The 18,354-nt window shown below is 34.5% G+C and overlaps 1 protein-coding gene across 1 annotated transcript in view; it reads left to right on the top strand.

Moving 5' to 3' along the window:
- LOC145239757 (uncharacterized) overlaps positions 1–17,586 on the top strand; it is a 41,332-nt gene extending 23,746 nt beyond the window's left edge. The window contains exons 5-7 of the mRNA XM_080103165.1: positions 6,136–6,323; positions 9,061–9,340; positions 15,066–17,586. Of these exons, the coding sequence (XP_079959291.1) occupies positions 6,136–6,323; positions 9,061–9,340; positions 15,066–16,001 (1,404 nt within the window). The 3' untranslated portion in view covers positions 16,002–17,586. The remainder of the gene's footprint in view (positions 1–6,135; positions 6,324–9,060; positions 9,341–15,065) is intronic.
- Positions 17,587–18,354: the final 768 nt, after the last annotated feature.

The raw sequence follows: 18,354 nt of genomic DNA, 5'->3' as shown, positions 1-18,354 counted from the left end.
TTTTTTTTTTTGTATCTGTTTATCTACAACTTTAAATCTTCTCATCATTATCATCTGCAAAGCCAATCTGTTTCCACATTATTTAACTTTTTTGAATAAACATTTCCAGTTAAAAATAAGAATCCATAAAAATCAAAATTTGAAAATATTTTGTCTAAATCTTTATTACTAGCAGGATCCTTTAACCGGTATTGCCCGGTGGAAGCCCGTCACATTCTCTCGCAAAAAAGTAAACTATGGTTGTTGTGTGTGGTCACTGCCGTCCCTGATTGATTGTGGACATGGGCGGCCATCTGGCATTCACTGGCGATTAGTGCTGGTTTTGGATGATAACATGCATTACTGTTTAAATTTTTAAAAAGTAATTGAGAGAATGCATAAATCAGTATGAATTAAGAAAATTACAAAAAATAGTCCATTAGAATAATAATGAAAAGTAAAAGCGGAAGTTTTAGAAGTTAGGGATTCTCACAGTATATGAACTGCTTAGAGTGATCAAAATCAGTGGTAGCAGTACTAGCTGTTTCAGTTTGTTGTTCAAGTCTTCCTGTTCTTTCCACAAATCCAATAATATTAAATTCCAGTTTTATATTGTCTTTTTTTAACATGTAAAACAAAACAATTATGACTTTTTTCACTTCAGTTCACTTCTTTGAATATTGTTATGTTAAGAAGAGCGCTTGGAATAGACATCCCAAACTCCCCATGTTAAGAACGGCTTTCGGAATTAACACCACCAACCTCCTCGTCTTAAGAACGACGTTTGGAATAGACACCTCCAACATTCCCATGTAAAGAATGGCTTTCAGAGTAGACAACCCCTTCTTTGGGGTGGGGAAATAATTCCCCCAAATTTAACCGTGATAATCGTTGTCAGCATACCCACCTGCAAATTCAAAAAAAAAAAAAAAAAAATGGGGGTGGGGGTAGAAGTAGATTTAAAAAAAAAAAAAAAAATAAGTGGTAGTAGGCAAGCAGGCTTGAACCCGTAACGCAAAGGGGGAAAAAAAAAGATTAAAAAAGAATGTAACATCTTAGCGAAGGCATCTAAGGCAAAACCGGAAGTCGTGAGCGTTGGAATTAAGGCTAGTCAATCCAACAGAGATGATGACTTGCGAAATGTAAATGAAAAAAGTGATCCCTCCGTTTAGAAAACTGCTCAGTTGAGTGTGAAAGAATTGATGTTTTTGGCCAATTTTTCAATATTTGTCGTCCGAAAGACTGAGGTTTAAAACGATACCAATTTTGTCATGGTCCGATGCGTCTGTGGGAAGTTTTTGCGAGATATACAAACACACACCTATACATGCATTTTGTCTTGTATATATTAGACTAGCGGGGGGTACCCGGCATTGCCCGGGTGTTTGGAGGTGTGTGTGTGGTTTTGGGTAAATCAAAACACCCGGGTGTTTGGGTCAGGGAGGAGGGGTAAAATAAAAGAAAAAGTTTTGGTAGATAAGTATGCGGATCAAACCCGAATCCTTGAGGCGAAGTTGGAAATTAAAGTGTGAAAACAAAAACATGCGGCATTAACCATTGGGCCACCGCGAAATACTGATGGAAATATGTTTGAATTTATTTAACTATTAAGAATTGGCAGGTGCACGTTTTAATGACTTCATGAGGTCAACTTTGACTGAGGGATAGTATTTTTTTTACTGCGGGAACGCTTGTTTTATTTTTATTTTCCAAGATATTGGTGGGGGGACCAGCTCCCCATAACAAGGGAATTGTCCAAAATGAATAACAATTGTTTGATATAAGGAAAATTTCCACATTGATCAAATCTGATTGCTTTCGGACATTTCCGTCGATCGCGACCGGAAAAATGCCGCCAGAATTACTATCGCTTTTATTATACGAAAAAGCCTAATCCACATGCGGCGAGCGAAAATGTTGAATATTTATCTTTTCAAAGTCGAGCAAATTAAATGGACAGGCGACCTCCATTGTTAACTCGTAGATATTATGATTTATATGTGATATAAAAAGTTTTAAGAAGTTGTGAGCCGACCGACCGCTTCTCGGAAAAATGCCTTTTACAGACATACACAAAAAGCGAACATACATATATGCATACACACATTTTCGCCTTTATATTTATAGATAAGGACCATGTTATCGTTTGAATTTTCTAGGTAGCTTACATAAAATGTTGAAAGGTGTTGAAATGCTGAGCCAATGAAATCACAGCAGCCAACATCATTTAATAAAAAATTTTTTTGCTATCATTGATTTATTATATACTGCCCGGGTGTTTGGAGATGTGTATTGGTGGTGAGGTGTAGATGAAAACAAATATAATAAAATAAAAAAAAAACAATAGCAAATAAAAAACAGGGAACATAAAAAAAAAAAAGTTTTGCTAGGTAGGTAGGATCGAACCAGAAGCCTTTAGGCGAAAGTGGAAAATAAAGTTTGAAAAAAACCCAACACGTTACCGCCCGGCCAGCAAGGGAGAGTAACAGAAAAATGTTTGAATTTATTTAAAGATTAAAAACTGAATTGATAGGTGTGTGAATTTAATGAGGTCAAATAGAAATCCTGCAGTTAACTTTTACTGCGAGGCAGTTTCTTGGGGTTTGTTTACACAACTTTGGCTGGTACGTTTCCCCAAGATGTTGGGGAGGGGGGGGGGGCAGCTCCCCATTGAAAAAGGGGATTGTCCTATTTGAATAGCAATTGTCTGATATAAGGGGTTTGTTTCCCCTGCATTGATCAAAGCTTTATTGCTTTCTGGATATTCCCGACTTCAGATTAGTTTCGCTTTTATACGAAAAAGCCAAACACATACAAGGGGAGCTGAAATAGCAAGAATTTTGTAAAAGTCGATGTAAATAAATTTAGATGCGACACACATTCGCAAATCGTAGATATTACAATCTACACGGTATATAAAAAGTTCTAAAAAGTAGTAACCCCCTGAAAAAAGCCTTTGCTGGACATACAAGAAATGTGCACACACATTTTGCCTTTTATATATATAAATATATTAATATAAACAAATTTATATGCTTGTGACATTGGACATGCTAATTTTAATAAAAGTATATCTTACTCTGCTTTTATTGAGCACTCTTAATAACCCCATCTCACTCTTGAATACCTATAACCTGGTGTATGTGTGTATATATATATATATATATATATATATATATATATATATATATATATATATATATAATGTCATCCACATACAGTACTGTTTTGCTGTATCACAGCTCATCAGTGCGGTTTGACAGGCAACTACCTCAAGCCAGGATCAAAACCCAACCACCCATACGACAGTCAAGGCTTCAAACCATTATGCTAATTGGCAGCTGCTGTGTGGGTAGTGAATTAATGATGTTTTGACATCATCCGAATACCTAAGCTCAATTTGTGTACACAAAGAGCAGCGCTTAATATGCTAATGGTATATCATGTATCACTTCCCAATATGCTCAACTCAAGATAAGGAGCATTATAGTCATCCACATCCAGTACTGTTTTGCTGTATCACAGCGCATCAGTGTGGCTAGACAGGCAACTACCTCAAGCCAGGATCGAAACCTGACCACCCATACGACAGTCAAGGCTTCGAACCATTATATAATTTATCTTAATTTGAACAAAAAAATCACAGAAATATTTAAAAAATCATGTAAATAAAAAAATTTCTTTGTTATTAGTTGTTTGTTATTGAAAAAAATAAATATTTATTCATGAAAGACATTGTTGAAGAGTTTTTTTCCCATCCAGATCAATTTAGTTAATTTTTGAAAGTAGGATTATATGACTTGTTATACCATTTTTCTGGGTCAAAATTTAATAGGGAATTAAAAAAAACTGCCTAAAATACAAAATATGGCCTAGTTTCGGAGATATGATTGCCTTTTCAAAATGTGGTGTAATATCCCTGAATTGGAGACTGGTTTCCCAAAGACGATAATAGCTTCGGCCTTTTAACTTGTATCTCACTAGAAGCCCAAAATTGAACTTTAAAATATTTTGCTTCTTCATTTCAAAAAGACAAAAAGAATTATTGACCAATTTTCAATGCTTATGAAAGATTTTGGGAATATAAGAGCTTCAGACGCTTCTAGTAAGATAGGCAAATCATTGGAATATTTTCTAACACCAGAAATAATTAAAACGAATAATTCAAGAAATCAGAAACTTGTAAAGTGATTAACTGTTTAGGTTAGTTAAGTCGGAAATAACACAAATCATTGCAAACAAATAAGTCACTTTACAAAGAAAAATCGTTTTAATTAAGCACTGTACAACAATCGCATCCCTAAGGCAATGTTATACTGCTGCATGATATACTTGAATCTATGTTTTTATTTGTTTTGTTTTTTTGCATTTTCCTGGCATATATAACCCATGAAAAATGCACTTTTTCAGGAAATTTTTAAATTTGACCTGAGTGATAAAATAATGTGTGGTCTAAATTTGGATAAAAATTAAAAAATTGTCTCGTGCATATTTTCAACAACATCATTAAAAAAAACTTTTCCATGAAACAGATTTTTTATTTGGACCTTTGTAGAGCATATGACTTAGTTCATCAAAAAAAAAATATTTTCAGCTTCAGAAGCCAAGTTTCTTTACAAAATGAGGTGTATCCTTACCTGTATGCATCAGATTTTGTTGAATATGACGTTTTCAGATTAGTTAATTGTATACTGTATTTGAATGATTGAGTTTCCACATTTCATTATTGCATTGGCAATCCTACGGGCCTCTAAAGTTAAAAATTCTCAAATTTTTTGTAAAAATGAAAAAAAAAATTATCACAGACATAAATTCGCAATTTAGCTAAAAAAAAAACCCCGTAAAAGCGTTTTGGCATCGTTTTTTTTTTTTTTTTTTTTTTAGCAGAAGTCTACACACGCTACTTCCTTGCCTGGATCCCTCAGTTTTTTTAATGGATAAGTAATATTTGAAATCTGGCCTTTCTTTTGGGTGCCTTGAAATTTTTTGTCACGATTTTGAGGCCATTTTCGGCTAATTTTTCCCCGCTATAGGTCCAAAATTATAGGCTAGAACTAGGTAAACCCTATATAATTTTGAAAGCTTAACTTATTGGTTACAGATATGATCACATGCCGAGGTCTGAACGACATGTGAGGGCTGGCTGAAAATAATTTTGGCTTCACATGGGAAAAAACTCTTCATGGAGGCTTGAATAGTGTCAAAACCTACCTTATAGTTGGTATTTTTTTTTTCTTGATTTTAATTTTTATTTTCTTAAAGTTTCACAAAAGTTGTTCAATAATTATTCATTGTATTTTCTTCATAACAACAAAAAGAAATATTGTTTTTATTTTTCAATTAATTTTTCATCATAACTAATATTTTTTTCTCTCATTGAAAAATTTTGTCAACTTTTCGTAAAAAAAAAAAGGAAAAAATGATAACTTTCGTTTGCCACTTTCCGGCCTTTTACATAAACTGCCCGTAAAATTCCACTAATAACACAGTTCTTATTCTGCATAAATGCCAATTTATTAATACAAATATTTGAAAAAAAAAAATATGGTCAGTTTTCTGATCTGTTGTCATAAATTATAGTGAAATAAAAGTTACTTTTATAATGTACTTTTTTTTTTCTTTTTTTTTAAATGTTCATTTATATTTTAAAATCAACACAATCAAAATAAGTGGTTCTTGTCTAAGATTCTCTCTATATTAAAAACAAGACAGAAAACTGTATGATGTACATACTCAAAACAAAAAATATATTCCAAAAAGAATGGATTAATCAATTAGTTTTATTTTTAAACAAGAAAATCAAATTTTATGAGTAACAATAGAGTAACTGTCTTGTCTACCATTTTCAAAGCAATCTTTAAAAAAAAAAAAAAGGAAGATAACTCAACAATAATTCAAACTTGCAAAATTTATGTTGTAATGTCTACAAATTCTCATTAATTGCTAAAAATTATTTTCTTTACAAAAATAAAACTTCTTGATCGATTTATGTGATTTTTAGAATATGATATTTTCATTTCATCACAGGTATGTACACCATAAATATTATTGTTTATTTTTGTTTTTTATATGGGGGAGAATTCTGAATAAGAACCTTATTGACATTTAAATTTGATATTTAAAATTTTGCATCGTTATATCATTTTCTTTCTTCAGAACAAATCAGCATCAAAACTCAACATTTCTGCTGCATTAGGAAAACCTGCCAACAATGAAAGAATCCGGAAAACTCCGTTAAATGCTGCATCCACATCGAGTAATAATTCCACTTTATCATCACAGCCAATTGAAATAGAAAATGATTCTCCTCCAGCTAAAAAACCCAGAGAAATTCACATTGATATGTAAGTTTTTTTGTTTTTTTTATTTACTGCTGAGGACAATGACATAAGTAAAACTATGATTAGTGTAGAGAGATAATGAATCTATGTTAATCTGCTGAAAAGAACAATTTTTTTGATTAATGATAACAGCTTTATCTTCGATCATCTTATGGTTGAATTTCTCACATGAAATTTGGTAACATTGAAATAGTAAAAAGTAATGAAAGTTTGTTCTTGCTGAAAAAAAAAACTTTATTAATTTAAATTAAACAAGAAAACTTTGGGTGCTTCTGCACAGCAATGGGATCTCAAATAAGTGCATTTCAGATAAAAAAAAAAAAAAAAAAAAAAAAACACTACCACGTATTTACCTGTCATGGCGAAATTAGTATAAATTACAAAAAATGATCCAGTTATAGATCTACTAGATGTATTTTTTTTACAAAAAATCACAGAAAATAGTGGATTGACATTTTCTATTTTAAAATGGTTGATACTCAGTGAAGGGAAGAAAAGCAACAGAGATAAGTCAAGATGATAGATTACCTCCCCTGCATTTTACAAAACTTTTCCACATTAAAACATATTAAAATTATAATTCGATAAATTTTATTTTTACTTGTAATTATTTTTCTACTGTATCATTTGTCGTAATTTTTTTAATTTATACTAATTTCAACATGATACGTAAGTACGTAATAATGTTTTTACCTGAAATGCATTTGTTCGAAATTATATTATGCTGTCAAAGCGCTAAACCGCAATGATTTTCATGTGGGTACTTACGGAAGGAATCAATGTCTTTCTAGAAAGAATTCTAACTAGAAAGATATGGAGGAAACGAATGCCAGCAATAATTATCTGATTTATGCTAAATGAATGAACGATGTGCAACAAAAACAACCACCACCATCTTTGAACTCATTCCAAAGACATTTCATATACAGTGTCCATGAATTAAGGCAACAAACCTTTTCTTCTATACTCCAAATATTAGTACGCGAAAACTGTATTGCTGTTTATGATTAGATAGGTTAATGTAAAGGCTTTCAAAATATATATATTTATTCAAAAAACCTTCTTTTGTTTATAACTACTGCCTTCAATCTGGCTGTGAATGAGGGACAAGCAGCACAGAGCTTTTCCTGAGGTATGTGGACTCACTTCTTCAATAGGTTGGCCTTAAGTGCTTCCACAGTTGGATGAGAAGTGGCGCAAACCTTATTCTCCAAGATGGGCCAGAAGAAGTAGTCTGAGGGGTTCAAATCTGGACTCCTTGCTAGCCAGTCTTCCTAACTTATGAAGGAGGGGATTTTTCTCTGAATTCAGGATTGTGTCAACTTGGAGCCATGAGAGAGTGCAGAATCCTATTGCAGGGTCCATGGTTCACCTTGGAAGTGTTGATTGGGCATTGCTTTATAATTTATTATTATTCTGAGAGAGACAACTCTCTTTTACTAAGAGATTCATTCATTTTTTTCATCTCATAATTTAGGACGCTAATAATGGTGTCAGTATCAATGGGGAAAGGAGTGGCTGGTTACTTTTAATGCATCTAAAACCAAGCTTCTCTCTTTACATCATCAACGTTCTGATCCACATCTGGCATCAATTGAAATGAATGGCTCTCGTCTTGAGGAGGCCTCAAGTTTTGACAAGCTTCTGGGTTTGACATTTACTCCTGATCTTAAATGGAACTCATACATCAAATCTGTTGCCAAGGCCGCTAGAAAAATAGTGGGATCCTTCTATCGATCCAGTAGATATCTCACTGCTGATGCAATTCTCTATCTATATAAGAGCCAGATACGACCAAGGATGGAATACTGTTGCCACATTTGGGCAGGAGCTGCTAGAAAGGACTTGTCCTGCCTTGATAGAGTTCAAAATAGACTTCGTAGCCTCATAGGAGATGTCCTTTTCTCTTCCCTGCAACCTCTATCTCACAGAAGAGATGTTGCGACTTTGTCTCTGCTTTATCGTTATTTTCATGGAAAGTGTTTGACTGAGCTTCAGTCTATGATCCCCCCCTCGCCAAACTTTCACAAGAAACACTCGTTTAGCTGAAAACTCTATTTATAATTACCCCCACTCTTTATCTGTGCCTAAAACTAAACGTAGATTCTATGAACAAAGCTTCTTTCTTAGAACTGCACGCCTGTGGAATTGTCTTCCGTTTTCCTGCTTTCTGGCTGACTACAATATGGGTGTCTTCAAGCCTAACGTAAACAAATGTTTGATTAGCCGTTCCACTTGTTAACAAATTTACCGAATTTCCATTTACTAACGATTACTATATTGTCCAATTTCTACTGTACACTCTTTAACCCTTATCCTCGAGTGGCCTCTTGGCCTTGATAAGTGGTGATGCCTATGTAAAAAAAAGAAAAAAAAGTAAGTTTTTATGAGCAGTTTGCAAAAACATACATTTATGTTTTTCGTTCTTTTTTTGGAGGGGGTATTTCATTATAGAACTTGTACAGTTTTTAACAGGTGCTTCTGCAGTTTAATTAACCATTTTTCCGTAAGTAACGCGCTGACATTAACCAAGCAGAAGAATTGTTTAGTATTTCACAAAAATTCTGTTTACATGGGGGGGGGGGGGCAGGTGGTGTTGTGGCGGCCCCAATATCCTTCCTTTAGGGTGAACAAGAATAATAAAAAAAAAAGATACAAGTTGCACAATTACCTAGTCTTTTATAGGAATGGCCATAATTTAATACCATTGAATCATGATGGGTTTTTTATTGTTTTGTAGTGATGTCTCTGAAGAAGAATCGACTGTTGTCCGAAACCCCTTTATACGACCGGCCATTGATTCTCCTGAGCCAAAACTAACGAAGTCAACAACACCAACAACCCAACCTCCTTCATCTGTCATTCGTAACTCTGTTGTTGATGTGAATACACCTCAGAAACAGAAGCGTATCCTCGTTGTGCCGAATCACCAACAATCTGTCATGTCTAATCTTTCGTCTTTATGGAAGGCCGGAAGATTATGTGATGCCTTTATTAGTAATGGTGTACTTAACGTAAAGGTAACCATTTTTTTTTCTAACAGGTATATAACATTTCTAACAGGCTTTTTCCAATAAAAGAAACTGAAATGCATTCTAGTGGATTTAATTTTGGAATTATATTTTTAAAATAGGCTTTATTTATTTATTTTTTTTATGCTATTTTCTTTTTTATTTCAATAAATATTCCATTAATAGTATATCTATATATAAATTTTCCTACTGTGTGTGTGTGACACGGTTTATCTCGGCCTACAGGCAACCCACCCAGGCAAGTTAGGTACCAAAATGAAGCTTATGACCCAGCGGATATTTTAGTGATATTTATATCCATGCTTGGTGTATGGAAATGCAAAGAAAATGCAAAAAATGCACATTTTTAGTGCATTCTCAATCCCTGTGTCTATATATCTATATATCTGTGTCCATATGTGTCTGACAGAACTTTCTGTGCATCTATATAGTAGGCCTATATTTCTATAGATCTATGTCTATGTCTATATACCTTTCTGTGGTTTATATATCTATATGCTTATAATGTCCTATGTATCTATCTATCTATGTGTGTCTATATAACTTTGTGTATCTATATATCTATATATATGTCTTGATGTGCCTATATATGTGTCTATCTATATATCTAGGCTATATATCTATATATCTGTGTCTATGTCTATATACCTTTGTGTATCTATATATCTATATGCCTATTATGTCCTATGTATCTATTTGTGTGTCTATGTATGTCTGTCTATCTGTCCATGTCTAATATTCAATTTCACCAACATCATTTTATTCTATAGTATTATTGTTCCAGTGATATCTATGGCTAAAAGACGGAAAAGTTTGTTGGGTCGGAAAACGAATCAAGCTGTGAAATCTCAAGAGAGAAGACGACAAATGTCTCCAGAGTAAAAAAAAAAATGGTTTGAGAGAAATTGGCAGGCCACAGCTGATGTGAGGCGACAGGAGGCACCACACACCAGGGATGAAAGGCTTCAAAGAAATCGAGAGGCCACAGCTGATGCGAAGCGACAGGAGGCACCACACACCAGGGATGAAAGACTGCAAGAGGATTGGGAGGTTACTACTAATGCGAGGTAAGGGGAGTCACTACACACCAGGAGTTTATGGCATGATCAGGACAGAAAACAGACAGCTGATCGGCGAGAGCACCAGATAAAACAACTAGGCCTTGCTTACAATAAAGCATGCGCCGCTGAAAAAATCCTCTCTGGAGACCAATTGGTTTCCTACTCCAGTGTTGGATCTCTCATCACTGAAGGCAGCGCAGCCTCTCCAATGGCCACAGTATGCCCAAGTTGTCATGCGATTAACTGGAAAAATGAAGCAAGAGGCATGTGTTGTAAGAACGGAAAGGTTGCCCTACCCACATTCCCTGATCATCCCGACCCATTGAAACAACTTTTGGAAGGAAATCATCCCCACTCTGCATACTTCCTCAAGTACACTAGGCAGATAAACAATTCCCTATCAATGGCCTGTCTCAAAGTCGGTCACCCACCAAGACCACCTGGACACCATGGATGGCAACCAACAGTCACCATACAAGGAAAGGTATCCATACTGATGGGGGGGGGGGACTGCAGCCAGATGTAGGACAAGAACCCAAGTTTGCACAGCTTTATGTCATGGATCATGATCATACTCACAAAGAGAATGAAGTCAGGCTAGCTATTGTAACCCTACCAGCATCAGCTACTGTTCATGAAAAGCAGATTCTCCAGAACCTCATTGATATTCTTCAGCAGCATCTGGAAGACTGGAACCCTTAGGCCTATGACTTTAAGATAGCCTGTCAGATCCTCCACCAAGAGAATCCACAACAATTAAATCTGGTGCTGGATGAAAGAAAGCGACCCACTGAAGAGTACTCAAGGAGATACAACTTAGGACTGAAAGAAATCTCAGTCCTGATGAGCGATGAGACAGTAGAAATAATTTCGTGTTGAACACTTCCTTGCTGTTGTTGTTTCCACTGTTGTTGTTTCTTTCATGTAAATAAAAATTGTGTAAATATACTGTACTTACTCGCTTTTCTTTCACAATATGCAGTCATCTGGCTGCAATGAGGCTACTTGTAATAAAAAATATGTAAATATCAAAGTTATCTATAAATATAAAAGCGAAAATGTATGTATGCATGTATGTATGTATGTACGCTTTTCCTCGATGTCCACAAAAGGTTTCTTTCAGAGAAGCGCTCGCTCGCTTCATAACTTCTTAAAACTTTTTATATCATCTATAAATTGTAATATCTCACAGTTAATCAGGGAGCTCGCCTGTCTATTTAATTTTATTGACTTTCAAATGTTAATTATTCCACATTTCCCGCATCGGCACGCGTTACATTCAGTTTTCAGTATAAACAAAAAGCGAAACTCGACTCTAATCACAGGCCCAGAGCCAGTGGTCTCTAGAGAGCTAAGTAACGTTTGGTCAATGTCGACTTCGTCATATCAGACGGTAGCCTTCATTTCGAGACGAGGGAGCGGTTTTTTAAAAACAAACAAACCGATTTATTGACCTTATTAAAAACTGTCACGCACAAAATGCTAACTGCTGAATAGCTATCGCCGTCACGTCAATCAAAAACGCGCACCTGTTTTTTTTTCACACTTTACTATTTTCCAACTGCGCGTCGTCAAGGCTTTGTTTTTTTTTTTCACGAGCACCTGTTTTTTTTTCACATTTCGGATTTTTTTCACACACACCTACAAACACCCGGGCAACGCCGGGTACCCCTCGCTAGTCTATATATATAAAAGGCAAAATGTGTGTTAGTGTGTGCATTTTTTCTGTATGTCCGGCAAAGGCATTTTTGGGAGGCGCGCTTGGTTGGGTCACTCCTTCTTAAAACTTTTTATATACTGTCCAAATCATAATATCTACGAGTTATGAACGGGGGTCATGTCTATCTTTAATTTGTCCCACTTTTATGCACTATTTTCGAGATTTTTTTCGATCGCTGTGTCTTCGTTTCGCTTTTCAGTATTACCACTTAATGCCTAACGAAAATACACCATCCCAGATGTCTTGGCGAAAATTATATTCGCGAAAAAAATACGGCCAGTCTTTGACAAATTATTGCCAAAACGGGTAAAACCCACAAAGACAACTGTTCCCCAAAAAAATTACATGCTGAGAGATAAAATATTTTTCCAGATGCACAAAAATGATACTTTCTGGGAGCAAGGAACAATCAACAACAGGATTAGCCGTATGGTCTACATGGTGGAAGGACCACATTCCGTATAAGAAATACTTGAACCAGATACGCAAACGCACTTCGAACGAATTAAGTGAAATTCCACCAGGAGGAGAGATGTTGGACCTAGTGTATGATGCATTTGACCTGGAACCTCCCTCAAACTAGTATCGAAATATGTCGTTCCGGCAGAAAAAGGAGACTGACAGATCCCTTGGAGGTCAACCCAAGAAAGAAAAATTATATTTCGAGGAAATAAATCTTCGGAGGTCTGTGATAAGTAACACCTCTACATTCAGGATAATATGGATTTGTCTGGCGTTATGTAAACCAGACATTTCTGCCGTCGAGCAAAGAGCACACACACACAGTTTAACCGCTCATAGTGAACCCCAGGACTCTTTCGCCTAAATATTGTGACCCTTAACCAGAATTACAACAATTATTCATTTAATGAACAGGTTTTTTTAATTATTTTTTTTAATTAAAAAATGTTATTCATTAGATGAAAAATTATTTTTAATTAAAAAATAGTGTTTATTTGATGAAAAATCATTTTTTAAATTAAAAATTGATATTCATTTGATGAAAAATTATTTTTAATTAGAAAATCCTATTTATTGGATGAAAATTATTTTTTTAATTAAAAAACTGATATGCTTTTGATAAAAAAATTATATAATATTATTGTTTTCTAAAATTTTTGAATTAATGTTACAAAATAATGTATTCAATAATGTGATCAAACTTCTTCCACTCAACTTTACACCAACCATGCAAAAACATTGAATTCAAACTTTACAATAGGCATCAATAACATATCATATGTATACTTTACTTTCTCCATGAGAGATAAAATTTTTGCGATTAATCCCACTAGCAAAATGAAGAGAAAAATGTCTTCTTTGAAAAGGGTGCATAACACTCCAAGCCTTAGAAAAAAATAATTAACAAAAAATGATTATTTGGTTTTCTAAAATTTTCAAAATAAACTAACATATTTAAACATAACAGAATTTTACTTTTTTTATTTAAAATTTTTTTCTTATGGTTTTCTTTGTGTCAGAATCCCCTCGCCATGTATTTTGTATATGTATCACTAATGCTTTGTTTTCATCAGATCATCTTGACACAAAAAGATCATCAGAAATATTAAAAAAAATAAAAAATATTATCAAGCAGAAAAATGCTGTTATGTTTAACAATTTGTGCTTAAATAAATGAACGCTGCCTAAACACACACACACACACACACACATTATACACACACAGAGACAAAAATAAATAAATAAAATAAACAACAAATACATGCAAATATATATTTGTACATGTTCCTAAAAGTGAGGTGACTATGCATATGGAATGGGAGGCAACATTTGAAGGCTAAAAGGAATTAATTAATACGAGCAAAACAGTTATTTCTAAAAAATAACAAAAATATTACAACATAAATTCATATATATATATATATATATATATACTAGCAGTTCAGCCCGGCTTTGCCTGGGCCCTATGTATTGTTCATAACTTTATGTGCACATATATATACATATCAAAAAGTTTGACTCATGTCGAGGTAACCTACATCTAAAATTTCAAGTGTTTAGGCCCAAAATTGGCGGAGGAGTTTGGTGGAGTCTGCAAAGGTTAACTCTTTCAACTTTGACCTATTGGCAGCCAAATTTTCGCCCTAAAAACTGATTAAAAAGCTTCCCCTATGTCTGAATACACTTTATGTAAAATTTCAAATGTTTAGACCAAAAATGGGCCCAGTAATTTGGTAGACCGCAGAGGTCAAATTTAAAAAAACTTTGACCCCAATTTTGACCCCTTAACATTTATTATTTTGGGCTCAGATTAAATTAAAAAGTCTGATCCATGTTCAAGTAACCTACATCTAAAATTTCAAGTGTTTAGACCCAAAATTGATGGAGGAGTTTGGTAAAGTTTTTAAAAATCAAATCGTTTAACTTTGACCCATTGACAACCAAATTTCTGGCTGAAAACCAATTAAAAAATTTCCAAAATCTCAATACCCCTTATGTCAAATCTCGAGTCTAGACTGAAAATTGACAGAGTAGTTTGGTAGGGCAATGTATACACACACACACATACACGCACACACACACACACACACAGACAATTTCACTTTTATAAATATATAGATAAATGAGAGAGACCAGCTGTCCCTACCTAGCATTGTCTGAAGTGCAGTGAAGTCATTTTACTTTTTAACTTTTATTTGTTTGCACATTTTAGAAATTTATATAGAAAAAGAAATAAAATTTTAGTTCTAAGGGAGACTACTCTTTTTATATTTTTTAGTAAATTACTTCAAAGTATGTTCTTATAGTGCCAATAACATAGTGCAACAATAACAAATGAAAATGTGCCAGTCAGAAGCAAAGTTTGATATGTCAATGTAAATGCTATTTAGATCTACTTTTTAAAATTTAACCAGATAACGTTATATGTCAGATATGTATATATATAATTATTTTGTTTTTTATTTCTTAGGTTCATAAAATGATTCTTGCTGCTGTGTGTCCGAAGGTTCTAGAGATTATGGATAGAACGTCTCTGCATATCTTACCAAAAATAATATTTCCCAGTACAGTAAGTAAAGAAGGTCTTCTGGCTTTTGCCGAGTATATGTACAATGGCGTTTTAGATCTGGATCCAAATATACTTTCTCAAATGCTGGCCATTTCTAAACAATTGGGAATGAAAGATTTTGAAGAACTCTGCATGAACCAACTCAAATCGGCAAACACACTGCCAGCTATACTGGAAACAATGTTGAATGAACTTTGTTCCACGTCTCGTCTTCATAAACAAACTTTAAACCAAGGCAATACTGCTTCTATGGAAAGGGTCCCTGCCACAACCAGAACGCTTGAAAAAGATGCCCCTACTGCTGATTCTTCTCTGAAAAAAAATTCCTCAACATTTAATAACTGCAGCAACACAGTCTCAAATTTGTCTTCCAAAGATAAAACGAAAACCAATGATGCTTTAATGGAAGTTACAAATAATAATGTTTCTGCTTCTTCTTGTGATATTAATGTGAACCACCGGCCTCATGTAAAGATCGAGAATGTAGAACTTGACGAACAACATTATGAAAAGGTCGAACATGAGCAGCGTTTCAGCAAAGAATTTACGTTGTCAAATATTGATAATTTCATGTCCGACAATATCAACACAAGGCACTTACCTCATACAGCTATATCGTCACCATCCACCACATCGAAATCACCACACACAAATAATACAACAGTGACCAAACCGTTACTGACTAATGAGATTTGGACAGCAACTAATAAAGACCAGGGAAATTTGGTTGGAAATATGAAGCCGGCTAACCCTTATCCGATTGGCTTGTTTACATCAAATTGGGCCAATGTACCATTACATACGCAAGATATAAAAAAAGAATACACAGTGGAATGATAACAGATCTTTAATTGTTATAGTGAATTGACTTTACCACCTTTTCAGCATTATCATCATTTTCTCATCAACTCCACTAAAAATTCACCTTTTAATATTTATATAGTCATCTAAAGCTGGACATCAACTCTCATAATATCGTGTTATCAAGCTCTTTTCACTGGATGATCCACATATGCCAATTGAAGCATAACTAAGTAAACATCAAGTTATATTGATTAATTCACTTCTGATAACATTCTTTTATTTATTGTAAACTCATTCACAAATGGAGATCTAATCTCTCTTTCTCATTCTTTCCTTCTCTTGCTACCTTTTTTCTCCCACCTTATTTTCTTTCACTCTCATCCCCTCTCTCTTTCAATCTCTCTTTCTCTCTCTGTTAATATCTTTCTCTTAATCTCTTTCTCTCTCTCTCTCTCTCTCTCTCTCTCTCTCTCTTTTTCTCTCTCTCTCTCTCTTTTTCTCTCTCTCTCTCTCAATCTTTTTCTCTCTCTCAATCTTTTTTTCTCTCTCTCTCAATCTTTTTTTCTCTCTCTCTCAATCTTTTTTTTCTCTCTCTCTCTCAATCTTTTTTTTCACTCTCTCTCAATCTTTTTTTTCTCTCAATCTCTTTCTCTCTCAATATCTCTCTCTTTCTCTCTCTTAATCTCTCTCTCTCTCTCAATCTTTTTCTCTCAATCTTTCTTTTTTTCTCTCAATCTCTCTCTCTCTCTCTCTCTCTCTCTCAATCTCTTTCTCTCGTTTTCTCTTTCACTTTAATATCTGGCATAATATTTTAACTAAAAAAAGTGGTGTTTTTCTCAACAAAGCAAATAATCCTATTTATGTCAATGTTATAGTTAATTGATTGAGTTCTACAAATCAAAACTTTAAACAAAACTATATCAACTCTATTAATTAAAAGCCAGTCTTAATTTTAGATAAGGAATTATATATAAAAAAAAACATAAATTTGCTGATTCGCTATATTTTTGCAAATGTAGACAACTATTCTCATCTTAGCTGTTATATTTACAACTTATCGACTGATATAACATTTGTGTAGTAAGTTCTAAGTGACAGTCATCTGAAGGTTAAAGGTTCAATTCTCACTATAGGCAATAATAATTAAAATGAAATAAAAATTACTTATTACGTAGACATGGCTGCCGGGACAAGGATATTCCATCCCTGTGGATTAAATAAAGAGTTCAGTTCAAAATTCTATATAGAGTTCAATGTGTTGTGATATTTTATTTAAGCTTTTCTGTCCTCGGCCAGTGAAGAAGAAATTCTTCCCGACTAAGCAAATTATTTATTTTTGTTCCAATCCAGACTGCCTCTTTTTTTGGGAACACGATTTTGTCACATTAAAAACTGATTTTGTGTCTAATTCTTCCCCTGTTGCGAGGCAAATAAAGAGGGAGTTCTAAAATATGCACCTGAATGTCAGAAATAACATCAGCCAAAACGTTATGAAAAAATAATCCGCTTCTTTGTTATAATAGTGAAATTCAAAAATCAAAATATTGAATTTCAAGTAAAACCAATGATATATACTTGTCATGTTGCAGCAATAAACTTAGCCAAAAATTACAAAAAACGATAAGGTTTTAAAAAAATTTTTTTTTTTTTATTACATTTTCACCCCAAACAAGGCACATTGCCACTTTGGTGTAGGGGGCTACTATCAGGGGCAGCAACTACTGGGGCACTATGTTGGGATTTGGGCAGCAAGATGTCGGTTCACGTTACACTTGAACTTCTGCATGTCAGTACAATTAGGGAAGCAGGGACCTGGAATGGAATTCCAGAGTCTAGCGGTTCGGGGGAAGAAACTACTGGAGTATTTTTTACATCTAGGGATCTCTACTGTGTGGGGGTGGGATTTAGCTGCCTGTCAGGTTTGTCGAGGGTGTCTACGTCGTAGGGGCACAAATGTCTGCAGTTCGTCAGAGCATTCACCATTAAAGTACTTGTAGAACAAGCAGAGGGATGCAACGTTTTGTCGATGGGATAGAGGCTGAAGCTTAGATACCAGTTCAGGGCCTATCAGATTGGCGACTCTCTTTTGAACCTTGTCTAGGAGCGAGAGACTAGCAGCAGATGCACCAGCCCAAATGTGATAACAATACTCCATACATGGGCGAATGGTAGCCTTATAGAGGTACAGGATACTTTCAGGTGTCAGTAGTTTTCTAGCACGGTAGAGAGAGCCCACCTTTCTCGCAGCGGCCCTGGCAATGTTTTCAATATAATTGTTCCAACTCATGTTTCCTGTGAACGTTAGGCCAAGCAGTTTGAAAGATGTACTCTCAGACAGGGAGTCACTGGCCATTGCTATTGGTGGTAGAGAAGGTTTCTTGTAATT

This window comes from Euprymna scolopes, chromosome 19 (assembly GCF_053919585.1).
Source record: "Euprymna scolopes isolate OS-2025 chromosome 19, ASM5391958v1, whole genome shotgun sequence".
Classification (NCBI taxonomy): Eukaryota; Metazoa; Mollusca; class Cephalopoda; order Sepiida; family Sepiolidae; genus Euprymna; species Euprymna scolopes.
Note: the sequence above shows the minus strand (reverse complement) of the source record. Positions and strands in the feature narration are given on the sequence as shown.